This window comes from Trichechus manatus, unplaced genomic scaffold, assembly GCF_000243295.1.
Source record: "Trichechus manatus latirostris isolate Lorelei unplaced genomic scaffold, TriManLat1.0 scaffold00003, whole genome shotgun sequence".
Taxonomy (NCBI): domain Eukaryota; kingdom Metazoa; phylum Chordata; class Mammalia; order Sirenia; family Trichechidae; genus Trichechus; species Trichechus manatus.
This window is the reverse complement of record NW_004443939.1, coordinates 36684311-36703815: the sequence shown is the minus strand read 5'-3', so window position 1 is coordinate 36703815 and position 19505 is coordinate 36684311. Positions and strand designations below refer to the sequence as shown.

Genomic DNA, 19505 nt, shown 5'->3' with positions numbered 1-19505 from the left:
TGACACGTTGTGGGGTTGTTAACCAATGTCATAAAACAATATGTGTACTACTGTTTCATGAGAAACTATTTGTTCTGTAAGCCTTCACCTGAAGTACAATTAAAAAAAAAAAATACAACAATTAAAAGTGCTACTCCAGTGAACACATGAGTAATAAGAAAGTGAAACAGCCTTATTGCAGATATTGAGAAAGTTTTAGTGGTCTGGACAGAAAATCAAACCAGCCACAACATTCCCTTAAGCCAAAGCTTCATCCAGAGCAAAGCCCTAACTGTCTTCCGGATCTATGAAGGCTGAGAGAGGTGAGGAAGCTGCAGAAGAAAAGTTTGAAGCTAGCAGAGGTTGGTTCCTAAGGTTTAAGGAAAGAAACCATCTCCCTAACATAAAAGTGCAAGGTGAAGCAGCAAGTGCTGATGTATGCAGCATGTTATCCAGAAGTTCTAGCTAAGATAATTGATGAAGGTGGCTACACTAAATGACAGATTTTCAGTGTAGACGAGACAGCCTTATGTTGAAAGAAGATACCATCTAGAACTTTCATAGCTAGAGAGGAGGAGTCAATGCCTGGCTTCAGAGTTTCAAAGGATAGGCTCTCTTGTTAAGGTCTAATGCAACTGGTGACTTTAAGTTGAAGCCAATGCTCATCTACCATTCTGAAAATCGTTGAGCCCTTAAGAATTACACTAAATATACTCTGTCTGTGCTCTGTAAATAGAACAACAAAGCCCGGATGACACCACATGTGTTTACAACATGGTTTATTGACTATTTTAAGCCCACTGTTGAGACCTACCGCTCAGAAAAAAAAGATTTCTTTCAAAATATTACTGCTCATTGACAGTGCACCTGGTCACGCAAGAGCTCTGTTGGAGATGTACGAGGAGATTAATGTTGTTTTCATGCCTGCTAACACAACACCCTGCATGTGAAATCTGGACAATGAATAAGGAAGACCGAAGAATTGATGCCTTTGAATTATGGTGTTGGCAAAGAATATTGACTATACATACCATGGACTGCCAGAAGAACGAACAAGTCTGTCTTCAAAGAAGTATAGCCAGAGTGCTCCTTGGAAGCAAGGATGGCAAGACTTTGTCTCATGTACTTTGGGCATGTTATTAGGAGGGACCAGTCCCTAGCAAAGGACATCATTCTTGGTAAAGTAGAGAGTCAGTGAAAAAGAGGAAGACCCTCAAAGAGATGGATTGACACAGAGGCTGCAACAGCAGACTCAAATATAACAATGGTGAGGATGGTGCAGGACCAGGCAGTGTTCCATTCTGTTGTACATAGGGTCACTACGAGTCAGAACTGACTTGATGGTACCTAACAGTAACAACAACAACACAGCATCCTTTCTGCAGCCCATGGATCAAAGACTAATTTTGACTTTCAAGTCTTATTATTTAAGAAATACATTTTGTAAGGCTATAGCTTCCATAGATAGTGATTCCTCTGATGGATCTGGGCAAAGGAAATTGAAAACCTTCTGGAAAGAATTCACTATTCTAGATGCCATTAAGAACATTCGTTATTGTGGGAGGAGGTCAAAATATCAGCATTAATGGGAGTTTGGAAGAAGTTGATTCTAACCCTCATGGATGACTTTGAGGGGTTCGAGACTTCAGTGGAGGAAGTAACTGCAGATGTGGTGGAAATAGGAAGAAAACTAGAATTAGAAGTGGAGCCTGAAGATGTGACTGAACTGCTGCAATCTCATGATAAAACTGACGGATAAGGAGTTGCTTCTCATAGATGAGCAAAGAAAGTAGTTTCTTGAGATGAAACCATTTCCTGGTGAAGATGCTGTGAACATTGTTGAAATGATAACAAAGGATTTAGAATATTACATATATTTAGCTGATAAAGCAGCAGCAGGTTTTGAGAGGATTCACTCCAATTTTGAAAGTTCTACTGTGAGTAAAATGTTACCAAACAGCATCACATGCTGCAGAGAAATCTTTCATGAAAGGAAGAGTCAATCGATGCAGCAAACTCATTGTTGTCTTATTTTAAGAAATTGCCACAGCCACCCAAACCTTCAGCAACCGCCACCCTGATCATTCACCAATCATCAACATCCAAGCAAGATCCTGCACCAGCAAATAGATTACCACTCCTGGAAGGCTCAGATGATGGTTAGCATTTTTTAGCAATAAAGTATTTTCATTGTTTTTTAGACATAATGCTACTGCACACTTAATAGACTACAGTAACTTTTATATCTACTGGGAAACCAAAAAATTTGTGTGACTCACTTTATTGTGATATTTGCTTTGTTGGGGTGGTCTTGAACCAAACCTGCAATATTTCCAAGGTATGCCTGTACATGTGTTGTTAGTTTGTACAACAGAATTTTCCAAATCTTTCAATTTTGTTTTCATTTTGCACAGTTTATTTTTAAGTCCATCTCTTTCCTCTCCCATTTTACTATAAGCCGCAAGGAGAAAACCACACAGCCCCTTTAAGATCTTGCTTAGAGATCTCCAACCAGATATTCAAGTTTATCACTTAACAAGTTCTACTTTCCACCAAACATTGGAACATAATTCAGACAAGTTCTTTGCCACTGCATAAAAAGCATCACCCTTCCTCCATTGTCAAATCACATGTTCATCATTTTCCTTTAAAGTCTCACCAGAAGCACATTTAATGTCAACATTTCTAGCAACGTTCTATTGTTGGCACCATATGTATTCTCTAAGATAATACTTTGTCTATATCTCTCTTCACTTCCTTCTTAGCCCATACCAGAATTGCTTTTGACATCCATAATTCTACTAACAGTCTCTTCAAGGCAATCTAGGCTTTTACTATTAGGCACCTTAAAACTCTTCCAGCCTCTACCCATTACCCAATTCCAAAACCACTTCCATATTTTAGCTATTTGTTAGAGCAGTACCCCCACTTCTCAGTTCCAAATTCTGTCTCAGTTTTCTAGCGCTGCTATAACAGAAATATTACAAGTGGGTGGCTTTAACAAACATTTATTTTCTCATAGTTTAGGGGGGTAGAAGGTTGAATTTAGGGTGCCAGCTCTAGGGGAAGGCTTTCTCTGTGAGCTCTGGAGGAAGGTCCTTGTCTCTTCTGTGCTTCTGCTCCTGGGCAAACTTCATGTGGGTTGGCATCTCCCTTCCCCCCATCTCTGCTTCTTTGGCTTGCTTATTTTAATCTTTTATATCTTAAAAGAGATTGACTCAAGATATACCCTACACTAATCTTGCCTCATTAATATAACAAAGACAACCTATACCCAAATGGAATCATAACCACAGGCATAGAGGTTAGGATTTACAACACCTGTTTTGAGAGAACACAATTCAATCCATAACACAAACACACCATAATTCAAACACACCAAAGGTACTGAAATTGTTTTTAGAGTTCACCATCAACATTCTAATAATTACCAAATTCTTGATTTTGACTCAGTCCTCATCCTTCTCAGGCTTTCCTATATGTGACACTGGTTTAACTCTTCTTGAAACTTTTCCTTCCTTTAACTTTCATTGTTCTTCCTGGTACTTCTATCTGATTCTGCCTTTGTTTTCTCTTCTACCCCTTGACTCCAAAAAAAATCTTCATTTAGATTCTTTGTTTCTCTTTTATTACTGCTACATGTACTACACTATTCTTATGGGTTCAACAATTGATATTTCTCTGGACTTACAAATTAATATTTCAGGATAGACTCTCCACCTTAAGAGCCAAAACTAGCATGTTCCATAACTTAACACATCATTTTTTCTCTCCCCTGACTTTACTGTTTCTTTTAATAATGATACCATTGTCCTCATAAGAGTCATTGCATTTAACCTGAACTATTAAAATAGCTTCTAACTGTTCTTCCTCTTTTCTATTTGGTCCCATTTCCACCCAATGAACATCATTATGTTAGATTACTATTCATTCAGTACAGATATTGTTACGCATCTCCTTTACTTAAAACCAGAAGTGGTTTTGACAGTGTTCTTCTACAATGATTCTTCTACAAACACAAATTTTCCTGCAAACACTGTAACCATGCACAAATCTCTTATTCGGCATTCAAAGCCCTCAATAGTATATCACAATATATCTTTTCCAGTCTATACCCTTACAAATACCTACATCCCAGAGAATCTGGATTAACTTTAGGTTTGCCAAATATTTTGTCATTCACTACCTCCTACTTTGCGTTCAAATCATTCTCTCTACCTACCTTAAAAAAAAAAAAAAAGTAGTGCACATCACATCCACACATATTGTTATTGGCTAAAGTAAGTTACATAGCCAAGTCTCATGTACATAGGATGGCAGATTATATTCCTCCCATAGGGAGGGACACTGAAAGTCCCATGGCCAAATCTGATATCAATAGGGAAGGCATATGCATTAGGAAGAAACAGTGAATATTTTGAACAATAGTATGATCTACTACACATTTCTTTCACATTTTCGCCTTTTCAAAATTGAGATGTTTCCTACAATCAATGGTTAATTACTATTACTTGGCTGCTGTTGTTGTTTTTTTTTCTTTTAGGAAGTACAAAAAATAAAACTGCATTTTAAAATCAATGATGTCTTAGATTTAATGAAATTTGGTAGGCTGTACTCTAAATATATTTATCTAACTCACGTATTGATTTCTAAGTGTGTGGATAGTTTCAAATTAAAAAGTAATATATATTTAAAGAGTAAATAGATTTAAGGGCTGTGTAGTTAAGATTCCCAACCATTCATCCAAACCTGTTTCAGAGTTCTGTAAGAGGGACAGCTTTAAAAGATTAGGGGAAAAAATAGAGTGAGAGGAGTTTGCAAAAGGGAAAAACAGATAAGTAACCAATAGAATGGAATAGAGAGCTTAGAAGTAGGCGTATGTATAAAATGTTTTAAGATAAAGATGGCATCACAAATCAGTGAGAAAAATAAATAAGTACAGTGAAACTTGTGAGAGCCATAACTTGACGGAACTGCCTTGTTTTTCCAGTTCTCACAGGTTTGCCACCTTTGTGCTTGTACACACACACACAGTGAAAAAGAGGAAGACCCTCAACGAGGTGGACTGACACAGTGGCTGCAACAATGGGTTCAGACATTTTAAGGATTGTGAGGATGATGCAGGACCGGGCAACACTTCCTTCTGTTGTACATAGTGTTGCTATGAGTTGTAACTGACTCAATGGCACCTAACAACAACAACACACAGTGTTTAGAAAACTGTGTCACAGTGTGGAAAAAAATAAAGTTGAATTCCTACCTCACATTATGTAAAAAACAATAGGCTCCAGATGGATTAAAGATCTAAGTAGAAAAGTTAACACCAATAGAAAAGAATTCAAGTTATTTTTAGGACATAAAAAAGGCAGGGAAAGGACAGAAATACAAATCATAAGGCGAAAAGCTGATGGATTTAACGACATCAAAATTAAGCATTTCTAGTCAGTGAAGAATGTCGAAAAAAATCTTATAGATGAGAGGTCACAAGAAGGAATTTACAACATCCAAAATCAACAAGGAAATGATACCTTGAATATGTAAGAATTCCTGCAAATCATCTAAAAATACACAGGAAATCTCAGTAGAAAAAAATTAAGCAGAGGATGATATGGATAGGAATTGCACAGAAAAAGTCCAAAAGGCTAACATATATGAAGAGAAGCTCAGACTCACTAGTATCAGAGATGTGTAAGTAAAATTGACAATGAAGTATCATTTTATACACAGACATAAGCCATTTTCCTAAAGTTGTACATATCATTTTCATGTTTTATGCAATTAACATATTATTATTACATGTGTTTTTTAATTTTGCATAAAATAATATCATAATAATGTATCCTTTCAAAGCTTGCTTTTTTCAATCAACATTATATTCTAGGTTTACCTGTGTTGATACACGTAGATCTGACCCATTAATTTTAACTGCTGTTGAGTTTTTCCCATTATATAAATAAATCTTACATTATCTGTTTCCATTCTGATAATTAAGATGATTCAACTTTTGTACTCAAATAATGCTGCAGTGTACATCCTTCATGTGTCTCCCAGTGCATATATGTAAGAGTATAAACTCATGTAAACGATTAGAGGTAAAAGTGCTAGCTTGTAGGGTAGATATATCTTCAACTTCACTACATATGCCAAATTGCTCTCCAAAGTGATTGTGCCAGTTTAAACTTCTACCAGTTATTTATGAGTTCTACTTTCCCCACATTATAGCCAACACTTATGGCGTTATCAGATTTAACATGTTCTGGTTAGACTCTTTGAGGTCCTGTAATGGTGCAAGGAAGCCAGTCTAAATCTGTGCTCTTTAACTTTAAATTTTATTAAAGACACTGTGAAGGCACGGATTTAGGCTTACGAACTGCCTGTTTTCCGTGAGAACCTACTTTTCTCAGTTATCTCAGTGACCCCATGCTGAGTCTTTTTTGACTGACTGCACCTTCTAATACTTATATCAGGGATGACAAGGCAGGTAGTATAAGTAAGTAAATTAGGCCAAATATAAGAGACAATAGGGAGTGGTAGGGATTGTGGTGAACTAGTGTCCATATGGGTCCACATAGTACAGTTGCTGTTTACTTCTATTCAGTATTTACCTTGTGAGAATGTACACCCACAATTTCTTGGTCATCTGAAGCTAGAACTCTAGCTTTATATATAAAATCTCCAAAATTTTCAATTTTGGCAACTAAGAAAATATTGTGAGCCAAGAAGAATACCTTCATAGGTGACACTGACTTCTGGGTTATATTGTTAATATTGGGATAAGCTAAGTGGGTCTGTTCCACTCACTTACCTAAATCATATGTGTTTGATAAAGGTTTTCCTTTTTTTTTTTTTCCTGGATCAAGACTAGTTTGTTTTAGGGTTCTGCTATTTTGTTTACTATCTCACAAAAGGCAGTTCTATTTCATTGTTCTAACTCAGATTTGATTAACTGACCATTGATCATTGATTACTTCAGAGTGAAAGTATTCACTCTTTTAAACTTAATAACCACAGAACTAAATTACTTTATCACTTCAAAATGGATATAAATACTAACATATTTAAGAGTATAAAGCAGCACTGTCCAATAGAAATATAATGCAGCTCATAAATGCAAGCCACATATGTAATTTAAATTTTCTAGTATCCACATTAGAAAAGCTAAAAAGAAATAGGTGAAATTAATTTTAATAGTATTTTATTTAACCTAATATATCCAAAACATTATCATTTAATATTAAATAAATCTAAACAGTTAATTAGATTTTGGCATTCTTGTTTTGTACTAAGTTAATCTGATGTGTATATTACACTTATCACAAATGTTAACTTGGACTAGCCACGTTTCAAGTATTCAGTAGCCATTTAAACTCATCCATACTATTTAAACTCCTCTACTTCATCAAGATACTTAACTCACTGCCTCATCTGTAAAAGAGGAATCAGGATAATACCTCCCTCATGTGGTTGTTATGAAGATTAAATCAGGCACGTCAGAAGTGCTTAATGTTAGTGTACCCATTATCACTCTTCTGGTAGATATAAATTGATACAAATAAGAATATGGTTATGACTATAGATATATGTGGATAAAATTATGCCTCACGCATTAACTTCAGTTAGATTCAACACAACAAGCCATTTATTTATGATTCGTGCCTTCTATATGATAGTGGGTTATTATATAATAATCTAAGCAGGGTCTTAGCTTGATAGCTATTGAAAAATAAAATATTTTACATGTCTTTAAGTAAAATAGAAATTAATCTCCTTATGATTGGAGACAATCAGGAGGAAGGAAGGAAGAAGGATTATGCCCTTTTTGTAAAGCTTGTTCTGTGTTGTTCTTTTTGCTTCCTATGTTACTTGAAGGAGGAGTAATAGAGAATCCATAAAGACAAAGGCAGATAAACCCTGAGCCTTGTTCACTCTGAAGCAGTGTTACGGATAGCCTTTCTTCACTTCTTCCAGAGTAACAAACTCATTCCATACTAAGCTTATTTACTCTGCCTAGAATACTCTTCCTCCATTTTTCACTTGGCTGGCTGGCCACTTTTTATGCTTTGGCTTTCAGATTAAATTTTAGACTTCAGACCTTCCGTGACCATCTTTCCTAGAGCAGTTTTGGTTTATCCACCTCAAATCATAGTTGTTTCCTTTAAGAACCTGTATCACAATTTATAATTACTTAATTTTTAGTTAAGTTGTTTTTATCTCTGTGTTGCAAGACTTCTAGCCACATGAGGGCAGGGCCTACGTCTGTATTGCTCAGGAAAGAAATCTCAGCAAATAGCATAGTACCTGACACAGAGTAGGCACCAAATAATGTTTCAGTGAATGAATGAATGTATGAATGGAAGCATGCTGTTTGTTCAGGTATTGAGGTACTTTCAAAGAAGGAAGCCCCAGAAATGACTTTCTTAAACTAATGTGACCACATCAAGTAGCTGTGAAAACTGAAGGGATTTTTATAATGCTCACTAGATTGTAAGCTCCGTAAGGACAGACTATGTTTGGATTTCTCCATTATTTGAAACTCAGTGCCTCCTACCACAGTGCCTGTCACGTATTAGGCACTCATATATTTGTTGATGACTGAATGTTGTTGTTAGGTGCCGTGGAGTCAGTTCCAACTCATAGAAACTCTATGTACAACAGAACAAAACACTGCTTGGTCCTGCACCATCTTCACAATCGTTGTTATGCTTAAGCCTATTGTTGCAGCCACTGTGTCAATCCATTTCCTTGAGGGTCTTGCTCTTTTTCACTCGCCTCTACCTTACCAAGTATGATGTCCCTCTCCAGGGACTGGTCCCTCCTGATAACATGTCCAAAATACGTGAGATGAAGTCTCGCCATCCTCGCTTCTAATGAGCATTCTGGCTGTACTTCTTCCAAGGCAGATTTGTTTGTTCTTCCAACGGTCCATGGTATATTCAATATTCTTCACCAGCACCACAGTTCAAAGGCATCAAGTCTTCTTTCATCTTCCTTATTTATTGTCCAGATTTTGCATGCATATGGCGCGATTAGGTCAGATGCACCTTGAGTCAGATGCACCTTACTCCTTAAAGTGACATCTTTGCTTTTTAGCACTTTAAAGAGGACTTTTGCAGCAGATTTGCCCAATGCAATGTGTCATTGATTTCTTCACTGCTGATTTCATGGGTGTTGATTGTGGATCCAAGTAAAATGAAATCCTTGATAACTTCAATATTTTCTCCATTTATAATGATGTTGCTTATTGGTCCACTTGTGAGAATTTTTGTTTTCTTTATGTGGAGGTGTAATCCATACTGAAAGCCGTGGTCTTTGATCTTCATCAGTAAGTGCTTCAAGTCTTCACTTTCAGCAAGCAAGGTTGTGTCATCTGCATAATGCAGGTTGTTAATGAGTCTTCTTCCAATCCTCATGTTCCATTTTTCTCCATAAAGTCCAACTTCTCAGGTTATTTGCTCAGCATACAGATTGAGGTAAGTATGGTAAAAGGATGCAACCCTGACACACACCTTTCCTGATTTTAAACCACTCAGTATCCCCTTGTGCTCTTTGAACAACTGTCTCTTGGTCTATATACAGGTTCCACATGAACACAATTAAGTGTTCTGGAATTCTCATTGTTTGCAATGTTGTACATAATTTGTTGTGATCCACACAGTCAAATGCTTTTGCATAGTTAATAAAACACAAGAAAACATCCTTCTGGTATTCTTTACTTTCAGCGAAGATCCAACTGACATCAGCAATGACATGCCTGGTTCCACATCCTCTTCTGACTCTGGCTTGAATTTCCGGCAGTTACCTGTCGATCTACTGCTACAACTACTTTTAAATGATCTTCAGCGAAATTTTACTTGTATGTGATATTAATGATATTGTTTGATAATTTCCTCATTCTGTTGGATCACCTTTGTTTGGAATAGGCACAAGTATGAATCTCTTCCAGTCAGTTGGCCAGGTAGCTATCTTCCAAATTTCTTGGTATAGACAAGTGAGCACTTTCAGCACTGCATCTGTTTGTTGAAACATCTCAATTGGAATTTCGTCAATTCCTGGAGCCTTGTTCTTCATCAGTGTCTTCAGTGCAGCTTGGACCCTTCATCAGTACAATCGTGATCATATGCTACCTCCTGAAATGGCTGAATGTCAAGCAATTCTTTTTGATACTGTGACTCTGTGTATTCCTTACATCTTCTTTTGATGCTTCCTGTATCTTTTAATATTTTCCCCATACAGTCCCTCCATATTGCAACTCAAGGCTTGAATGAATTTTTTTCTTCAGTTCTTTCAGTTTGAAAAATCTGAGCATGTTCTCCCCTTTTGGTTCTCTATCTCTAGGTTTTTGCACATTTCATTGTAATACTTTACTTTGTGTTCTCAAGCTGCCCTTTGAAATCTTCTGTTCAGATCTTTTACTTCATCATTTCTTCCTTTTGCTTTAGCTATTCTACTTTCAAGAACAAGTTTCAGAGTCTCTTTTGACATCTATCTCGGTCTTTTCTTTCCTGTCTTTTTAATGACCTCTTGCTTTCTTCATATATGATGTCCTTCTACAACTCGTCTGGTCATTAGCGTTCAATGCATCAAATCGATTCTTGAGATGGTCTCTAAATTCAGGTGGTATATACTCAAGGTCGTATTTTGGCTCTCGTGGATTTGTTTTAATTTTCTTCAGCTTTGACTTGAACTTGCATATGAGCAATTGATGCTCTGTTCCACAGTCGGCCCAGGGCCTTGTTCTGACTGAAGATATTGAGCTTTTCCATCATCTATTTCCACAGATGTAGTCGATTTAATTCTTGAGTATGTCATCCAATGAGGTCCACGTGTATAGTAGCCGTTTATGTTGTTGAAAAAAGGTATTTATAATGAATAAGTCACTGGTCTTGCAAAATTCTATCATGAGATCTCTGGCATCGTTTCTGTCACCAAGGCCATATTTTCCAACTATTGTTCCTTCTTTTTTGTTTCCAACTTTCGCATTCCAATCACCAGTAATTATCAATGCATCCTGATTGCATGTTCGATCAATTTCAAACTGCAGAAATTGGTAAAATTTTTTCAATTTCTTAATCTTTGGCCTTAGTGGTTGGTGCATGAATTAGAATAATAGGCATATTAACTGGTCTCCCTTGTGGGTATATGGATATTATCCTATCACTGACAGCATTGTACTTGCAGGATAGTTCTCAAAATGCTCTTTTTGACAGTGAATGCAACACTATTCCTCTTCAAGTTGTCATTCCTGGCATAGTAGACCATATTATTGTCTAATTCAAAATGACCACTACCTATCCATTTCAGCTCACTAATGCCTAGGATACTGATGTTTATGTGTTCTATTTCATTTTTGATGATTTCCAATTTTCCTAGATTCATACTCCATACATTCCATGTTCTGATTATTAATGGATGTTTGCAGCTGTTTCTTCTCATTTTGAGTTATACCACGTCAGCAAATGAAGGTCCCAAAAGCTTGACTCCATCCATGTCATTAAGGTGGAGTCTACTTTGAGGAGGCATCAGTGTCTTCCCCAGTTGTATTTTGAGTGCCTTCCAACCTGGGTGACTCAGCTTCTGGCACTATATGAGACAATGTTCTGCTGCTACTAATAAAGTTTTTACTGGCTAATTTTTTTTTTTTCAGAAATAGATTTCCAGGTCCTTCTTCCTAGTCCGTCTTAGTCTGGAAGCTCAGCTGAAACCTGTCCACCATGGATGACCCTGCTGGTATTTGAAATACTGGTGGCATAGCTTCCAACATCACAGCAACATGCAAGCCACCATAGTACAACAAACTGACAGGCTGAAGATGGATGAATAGATTAATAAATTTTAACGTGAAGTCATAATCTCTACCTATACTGGAGGAATTTTATTCCAGAATAATATTTAGGATGAGTTAGAAAGAAATATAAAGACTGCATGTGATTTAAGACCAGGATTCCAGAATAGCAATGCAATACATCTGTATTTTCTGTTATATTTTTCCTAAAAGGGACCTATTGGTTTACCTGGAGAAGTTGGGGTGACTGGAAGCACTGGTGAAAAGGTAATTTATTTTATTATTCTATTTAGTAGTAAGAGTTCTAGACTAAACTCAAAGGAGAGACATTTATATGACATTTTCTATTGTGGTAAAATATGTATAACATAAAATTTGCCATTTTAAGCACTTTTAAGTGTATAATTCAACAGCACTAATTACGTTCACAGTGTTATATAACCATCACCACTACTTCTAAAACTTTTTCCTCACCCCAAACAGAAACTCTGTACCTATTAAGCAATAACTTCCCACTCCTCCCTCCCCTCAGTCCCTGGAACCTCTAATCTACTTCCTGTGTCTGAATTTGCCTATTCTATATGTTTCATATAAATAGAATCATACAATACTTTTCCTTCTGTTTCTGGCTTATTTTACTTGGAATAATGTTTTCAAGATTCATCTATGTTGTAGCATGTATCAGAATTTATTCCCTTTTATGGCTGAATAATATTCTGTTAAGTTTATATACCATATTTTCTTTATCCATTCATTTGTTGATGAATGCTGAGCTATTTCCACTTTTGGGTATTGTCAGTAATGCTGCTATGAACATTCACATACAAGCACATGTTAGAGTCCCTTTTGGGTATATACCTAGGACTGGAATTGCTGGGTCATATGGTAGTTCTGTGTGTAACTTTTTGAGGAACTGTCAAACTGCTTTCCACAGTGACGACACCATTTTAAATTCCCACTAACAATATACAAGGATTCTGATTTCTCCACATCATTGCCAACACTTTTTATATTCCTTTTTTTTTTTAATTTAATTGTCATTGTTATGGGTATCCCAGTAAGTGTGAAGTGGTGTCTTATTGTGGTTTTGATCTACATTTCCCTAATGACTAATAATATTGAGCATCTTTTCATGTTCTTGTTGGCCATTTGTATATCTTCTTTGAAGAAATGTCTATTCAAGTCCTTTGCCCATTTTGTGATTGAGTTGTTTACCGTTTTGTTTTTGAATGTAAGAGTTCTTTATATATTCTGGATATTAAACACTTACCTGATATGTGATTTGCAAATATTTTCTCCCATTCTTTGAGTTGGTTTTTTACCCTCTTGATTTTGTCCTTGGATGCACCCAAGTTTTTAGTTTTGATAAAATTCAGTTTATCTCTTTTCCTTTTCTTGCCTTTGCTTCTGTGTCATATTTAAGAAACCATTGCCAAATCCAAGGCCATGAAGATTTGCCTTTATGTTTATCTGGGAATGTCTTAGTTTCTGCATTCCTTAAGGATAGTTCTGCCAGATATAGGATTCTTGGCTGACAATTTTTTTTTCTTTTAGGACTTTAAATATGTCATCCCAATGCCTTCTGGCCTCCATGGTTTCTGAGGAGATATCAGCTATTAATCTTATTGAGCTTCCCTTGTATTTGACAAGTCCGTTTTCTCTTTCTGCTTTGAGGATTCTCTCTTTCTTTGGCTTTCCGTAATTTGATTATAATGCATCTCAGTATGGATCTCTTTGAATTTATCCTGCTTGGAGTTTGTTGAGCTTCTTGGATGTGTAGGATTATGTCTTTCATTGAATTTGGGAAGTTTCAGACCATTATTTACATATACATGTAAATATACATATGTATCCCTTTCTCTTATCCTCTGAGACTTCCATGATGCATATGTCAGTATGTTTGATGGTGTCCCACAGGTTTCTCAGGTTGTGTTTATTTTTCTTCATTCATTTTTCTTTCTGCTCCTTAGGATGGATAATTTCAATTGCATTATATTTAATTTCACTGATTGGTTCCACCATTTAACTCTTTGTGGGTTTTCCCCCCATCTATTGTACTTTTCTGCTCCAGTATTTCTACTTGGTTCCTTTATACAGTTTCTATCTCTTTATTGACATTCTCTGTTTGTTCATGCATCTTTCTTCTGATTTCTTTCAGTTCTTTATCTGTGGTTTCCTTTAGCTCATAGAGTATACTTTGAGACAATCGATTTAACATCTTTGAGTAGTAATTCTAATTCTGGGCTTCCCTAGGAATAGTTTCTGTCAAGTTCCTTTTTTTTTTTTTTCCTGTGAATGGGCCATATTTTCTTGTTTCTTTCTATGCTAGTAATTTTTTTTATAAGATCTGGACAGTTTGAGTATTATAATGTGGTAACTCTTGAAATCAGATTGTCTCCTTGCTCAGGGATATTTTTGTTGCTTGTTGAGAGCTGCAGTCATCTATTTGCATAGTGACTTTTCCAAACTATTATCACAAAGTTTGTATTCCTTATTGTGTGTGGTCACTGAAGTTTTTGTTCAGTTATCTCTTTGTCAGCCTGTGATGTAACAGAAGTTTCCTTAAATATCTGGATCGCAAAAAACAAAAATCTCTTTAAATTTTCCTATCGATGCTGCTGGGAAAGGTGCCTCAGCCAGAGGGGGCAAAAACAAAGGCAAACATCTGCACTTGTCCCTCAGGGAACTGCCAAACTGACAAAGCATGCAACCTCAAATTTTTGGAGGACAAAGTCCTTACTGCCTACCTTGGCTCCAGTCAGCCACTCTAAGAGCACGGGCTGCCATTTCTATGGCTGCAACAGGGCTGAGTAATGGATTATGGTAGCTGGTTCACAAGTGTCACTCTTTTACCAAAGTTCAGCAGCCTCTCCCTTCATCAAGCATTCCCCTGGTTGTTGTAAGTGTCTGATCAGTTTCCAGAAATCAAAAATAGTTGATTCTGATAATTTTTTCATTTAATGGTTGTTTCAGTGGAGGGACTGACACTTGGAACTTCCTACTCATCCATTTACCATGATGTCACTTCCTCATATGGTATTTTATGTTAATTAGAAATCACCCATAATTTTTAACATATTACCTGTACTGATTCTCTTAAATATATTATCCTTAATAGCATGTACATTTCTATTTCTTAAAGGAAGAGTATCTTTTTGATCAGAAAGTTGTGATCTGAAGAGAAAAGGTGAAACTGGAAGTCTAGGTTTATGACTGGAAAATATTATTTAAATCTGCTGTATGGGAATAGACTCACTATAGTAAACAGTTTTTAAAGAGAAGCATAAGTTATCACTTTTCCTGATCCAAGTCTCAGTCACAATCTATTTCCATTTGGAATCCAGTAGGTAGTTATTCTGGGGTAAATCTGGATATCATGGTGGAAATTGTAATTTGGTTAAACATTATCTAGAAATAATTCCTCAAGAGTTTTTATCCATGTTAAGTTCCAAATTTAGGAGATTTTTTTAAAAAATAAAAACTAATCCTTGGAACCAACAAGGACATATTTTGATTTTTTTTATTTAAATGGAATCTTTATAATGGACTAGAGGGTAATAAACCGTGAAGTTTGGATCTTTGACTGAAACCTGGCTTGCTAAATATACATCGTAAGCATGATAGTCTGGCGCAGTTACTACAAATGGCTACTTGTTGCAAATAATTAAGTAGAGCCAGGACTAGAAGTAAATTAAATAATATTCTAGTTATTTCCATCTGCATTTTAAATTCAAATAAAATTCAACATATCTAAAGTTGAATTTATCATTTTTCCCCACACTCCAGCTGGCTTCTTCCCAATTACCTCATTTCTGTCAGTGAACCTTATACCTTTTCTATATTCTCTCAATCTTTCAGGATAGGTGAACCCATCTTGGAGTTTTCCCTTTCCTTCATCCTGTATACCTAATCTTTTAGCAGGTCCCATAGGTCCTTTTTTACCATTCAGCTTTTCCATTAGTTAGTTCAAAAGCCACCTCTTCAGACATACCCTCATCATATTATGCCTACATCTACCCTCTGCAATGTGTTTTCTGCTCTTTCCCTCTTTATCCTCTAATCCATCCTACCTACATACCAGTACACAAACTTTGATGGGTCATGATGATGAAACATATTGAAAAACCATCATTGGCTGCCTATTACCAACTCTATGAACTCCTCTACTTTGCTATCAAGACACTACATAATTTTGGCTTAATCAACTTATTTGACAAATTCTCTAATATTCTATAGTATACATCTTCCCCTCTCCCCTGCCTATATATTATATACTTGTCATATGGTGGCACAGTGGTTAACAGCTATGGCTGCAAACCAAAAGGTTGGCAGTTCAAATCCATTAGCCGCTCCTTGGAAACCCTATGGGGCAGTTCTACTCTTTCCTGTAGGGCTGCTATAGTTGGAACTGACTCAATGGCACATAACAACATTTTTCATTCTTACCATTTCCTTAGTTTAGTGTATCCTCTCCCTTCCTTCTTTGTATTCAAACCCAAACTATAAAACTCAGCTAAATTCCCATCTTCTCCATGAAGTCTCCTCAGGCTCTTCTAATTCTTTCTTGATTTCTTCCCTTCTGGATTTAGAATAAGTACAACACAGTTTAAAATGTGATTGTCCTCTAATTGTTTCATCTTCATTAACATTGTCTGTGGAATTACTTGGGCAGAATCTAAGTCAAGTTTCTTTTATATATCTCCTAATTCTCACTTAGTACATTGGAAATGCTTATTATACTTATTGATTTTTTATTGACAGTATAACAAAATATATTATGAGTTCAGATTAAAAAATTAGTTTTATAGTTTTTTTTTTCATTCTGACTTAGTTACTTGTGTTCTTGGTTAAATCTTCTACACTAAGATTTTCACAATCCAGGGAATTTTAATATGAATCAATTTAGTTATTTCAATCTGCTGTGGCAGATTTGATTTTCATGAGTCTCCAAAATTATTTCTGTGACAATTATGGTGGACAGATTACAGAAATAGTTTTGTTATGGTTATACAGATTAAATAGTTAATTTTTACTGTGTGCTTTGATGCTTTTACCCTTCTCATATTTTGAATGTCTCATAAAATTGTCAGAATTTTCTTCTTATAAAACTTTAGCATATATGTTCAATTTTAAGTCTTGATTATCCATAAGTTCTGCTTTCTTCATCTTAATAAGACTTTTAACATTTTATCCCATGAAAAACATCTTAACAGGATTTCTATTGTATTAAAAATCTAGCAGTTTTAGGGTGAAAAAGCACAATTTGTAAATTAAAAAATAATTGGAAGTTAGGATGAGATATACATGTAAGGTGTGATTCTGACTGACAATTTTCCTGTGTAGGCTAAAATAAATCATAACTACACCAACATACTTTAATGTTTCTCTTTTTTCTTTGTTGTTTTAAAAGGGAGAGCGTGGAAGTCCAGGCCCACTGGGTCCCCAGGGGCAAAAAGGTGTTATGGTAAGAGCTTAGTGATTTGAAAAGTATGTTTCCAAAGCCTAAGAAAGTTAAAGTATTCCAGGGGTGGAATTTCCTTGACTGGAATTTAAGTGAGAAGTGTTATTTTATAGTAAATTTCTATGAGAATTTTCTTCTCTTAAAAGAGTTTACGTTTCAGAATGTTGTGTGGCACTAAAAATCATGCAAATCAAGTGATTTAGTCAAATGATTCTTAGTTTTAAGAGAAGAATTAAACCACCGTAAAAAGAAGAAAATTAGAATTCTATTTATTCTTCCAGAGCTTATAGTTAATATAGCATATATCACCATTGCCAGTCTTCCACGAATTTGTGTGATGTGATGATTCTTTGACATATGAGAGCTCAGAACTCAGAATTCATCTTATTCTCTTATATCTTTAGGATAGCAATAGCTGGCAAATTTTATATCTGAGTTGTATTTTTTAATTAAGCAATTTCTAAATATGGTAGGAAGTAGAACAAATGGTTATTCCCAATAAAGTGATAGTAAATTCCAATAAAGGAGTCTTGCTTTCAGAAAATATATTGTGATGATCTGATGACACATAATACTGACTACAAATCATTTTATCAGGATAGTCTTTAATTTTAACTTCCGAATTATCAGAAATGTTTTCTAAGATTATTTTTTAGATATCTTCAATTGCTGTCAGCTAGGAAAGTTAGCATGCCTATAAGGTTAATTAACTCAAGAATAGTTACCTCCTAAGACATTCTCTGAATCAGTGGTAATACCATAAAATGTTGTGGTTGTTCTAAAATTTGACAGACTAGATTATTTGGGCACATCTACTTTTCTAAATTATACAATTCCCTGACCTGTCTGAAAATGATATGGTAAAATACCATAATCTACAGAACATATATCCATGCATATCATAATATAAACTACAGAAAGATGAGACAAATTTTCTCTTCTCAATAGGCTGAAATATGTGATTCAGCTAGCAATTTTATTTTCTAGGTAAAAACCTTCTAATAAGTGGATACGTAGCTTCTGTGTAAACATGTATTTGATTTCTATGGTCTATTTTCAGAACATTCCCCGTGTCTTCTTATATCTTGTATATGATACAGAGATCTTTTCAAATTATCATTTTTTATTACTATTTATTGTTCACTTGTTTATCTTCAAAGAAAATAATTAGACATGATGAAAATTTTATGTCTTTCATACTTTTACTTAAATTATAGGGGTATCCAGGTCCTCCTGGGATACCAGGATCCGTGGGTCCACTGGGATTACCTGTAAGTTAAGAAAAGACTTTATAATTTCTTCTAGAATGTCCTTTTAAAGTTTAAAGCCATCACTTCCATTATGTTATATTTTTTGTTTTTATGAAAATAAGTGATGGGTAAACTAGTGGAGTATTTCATGATGTCTTGAACGTCCTCACCTCTACTTGCTGTGTTATTTATTGGTAGCTTCTAATATAACCAGTTTTAATTCTGAAGCCTAAAACTAAAAATTTCAAATGTTAAAACTTTATTTTGAATAACCACGTATAAGAGAACAGGGTCAGTAATCAAAATCAGAAGCAAGACCAACTGAATAAACGTAAGTCACAAGCATAAATTCCAACATATTTTTCTTAGAAATTTTCTAATAATCTCAAACAAGATAAAATTCATAGAAAGTACACAAAACAAAATTAGCTTTTGAAAATACTCCATTTTTTGTGGAAAGATAATGAAATCTTACAGCTAAACAGATAAATTTTGCCTATTAAAATCTGACAGTTATTGTGATCTTAAATATGAAAAAGGTCAGTCTTTAGGCCTCCAGAACAGAACCATTCTTATTAGAAATTGTTTATGCTAAGTTTTATGAAGCTTCTGTTTTGAAAATAAGCCTGATTTTCTAATATATCCATGAATGTGTTATTGACTTCTAAAAGTGGGAAAACTGGTCTAGGGCACAGTTACCAATCTCTTTACTCATATGAAAGAATAAATAAATAAATTTCAAATCCTATGACAGTCCTCTCATTTTTTGTCTACCTAGTGTTACATAAATGAATAAATTTTATTTTCCAATTGAGTTTTTATTGAAGACTATAAGCAAAAAAATAATAATAATAATTCATTAGAGTTGATTTAATAATAAATGGCAACTTATTCTTCATTTTAGGCTGTTTTTATGGCATATGACATTAGGAATATTTTGTGGTACTTTCCATGGTATCAGAAAAAAAGGCTATTTTTATGTGATAGGATGTCATAAATGTCTAGAATAATGGGGGGGATATCTTTCAGCGCT

The 19505-nt window shown here is 35.2% G+C and overlaps 1 protein-coding gene across 2 annotated transcripts in view; it reads left to right on the top strand.

Moving 5' to 3' along the window:
* The window catches only part of COL24A1 (collagen type XXIV alpha 1 chain), a 421541-nt gene that overhangs the window by 242740 nt on the left and 159296 nt on the right, over positions 1-19505 (top strand). For both annotated transcript variants that reach the window (XM_023731663.1, XM_004369122.2), the window contains exons 25-27: positions 11975-12028; positions 17172-17225; positions 18440-18493. In XM_023731663.1, coding sequence (XP_023587431.1) covers positions 11975-12028; positions 17172-17225; positions 18440-18493 — 162 coding nt within the window. The remainder of the gene's footprint in view (positions 1-11974; positions 12029-17171; positions 17226-18439; positions 18494-19505) is intronic.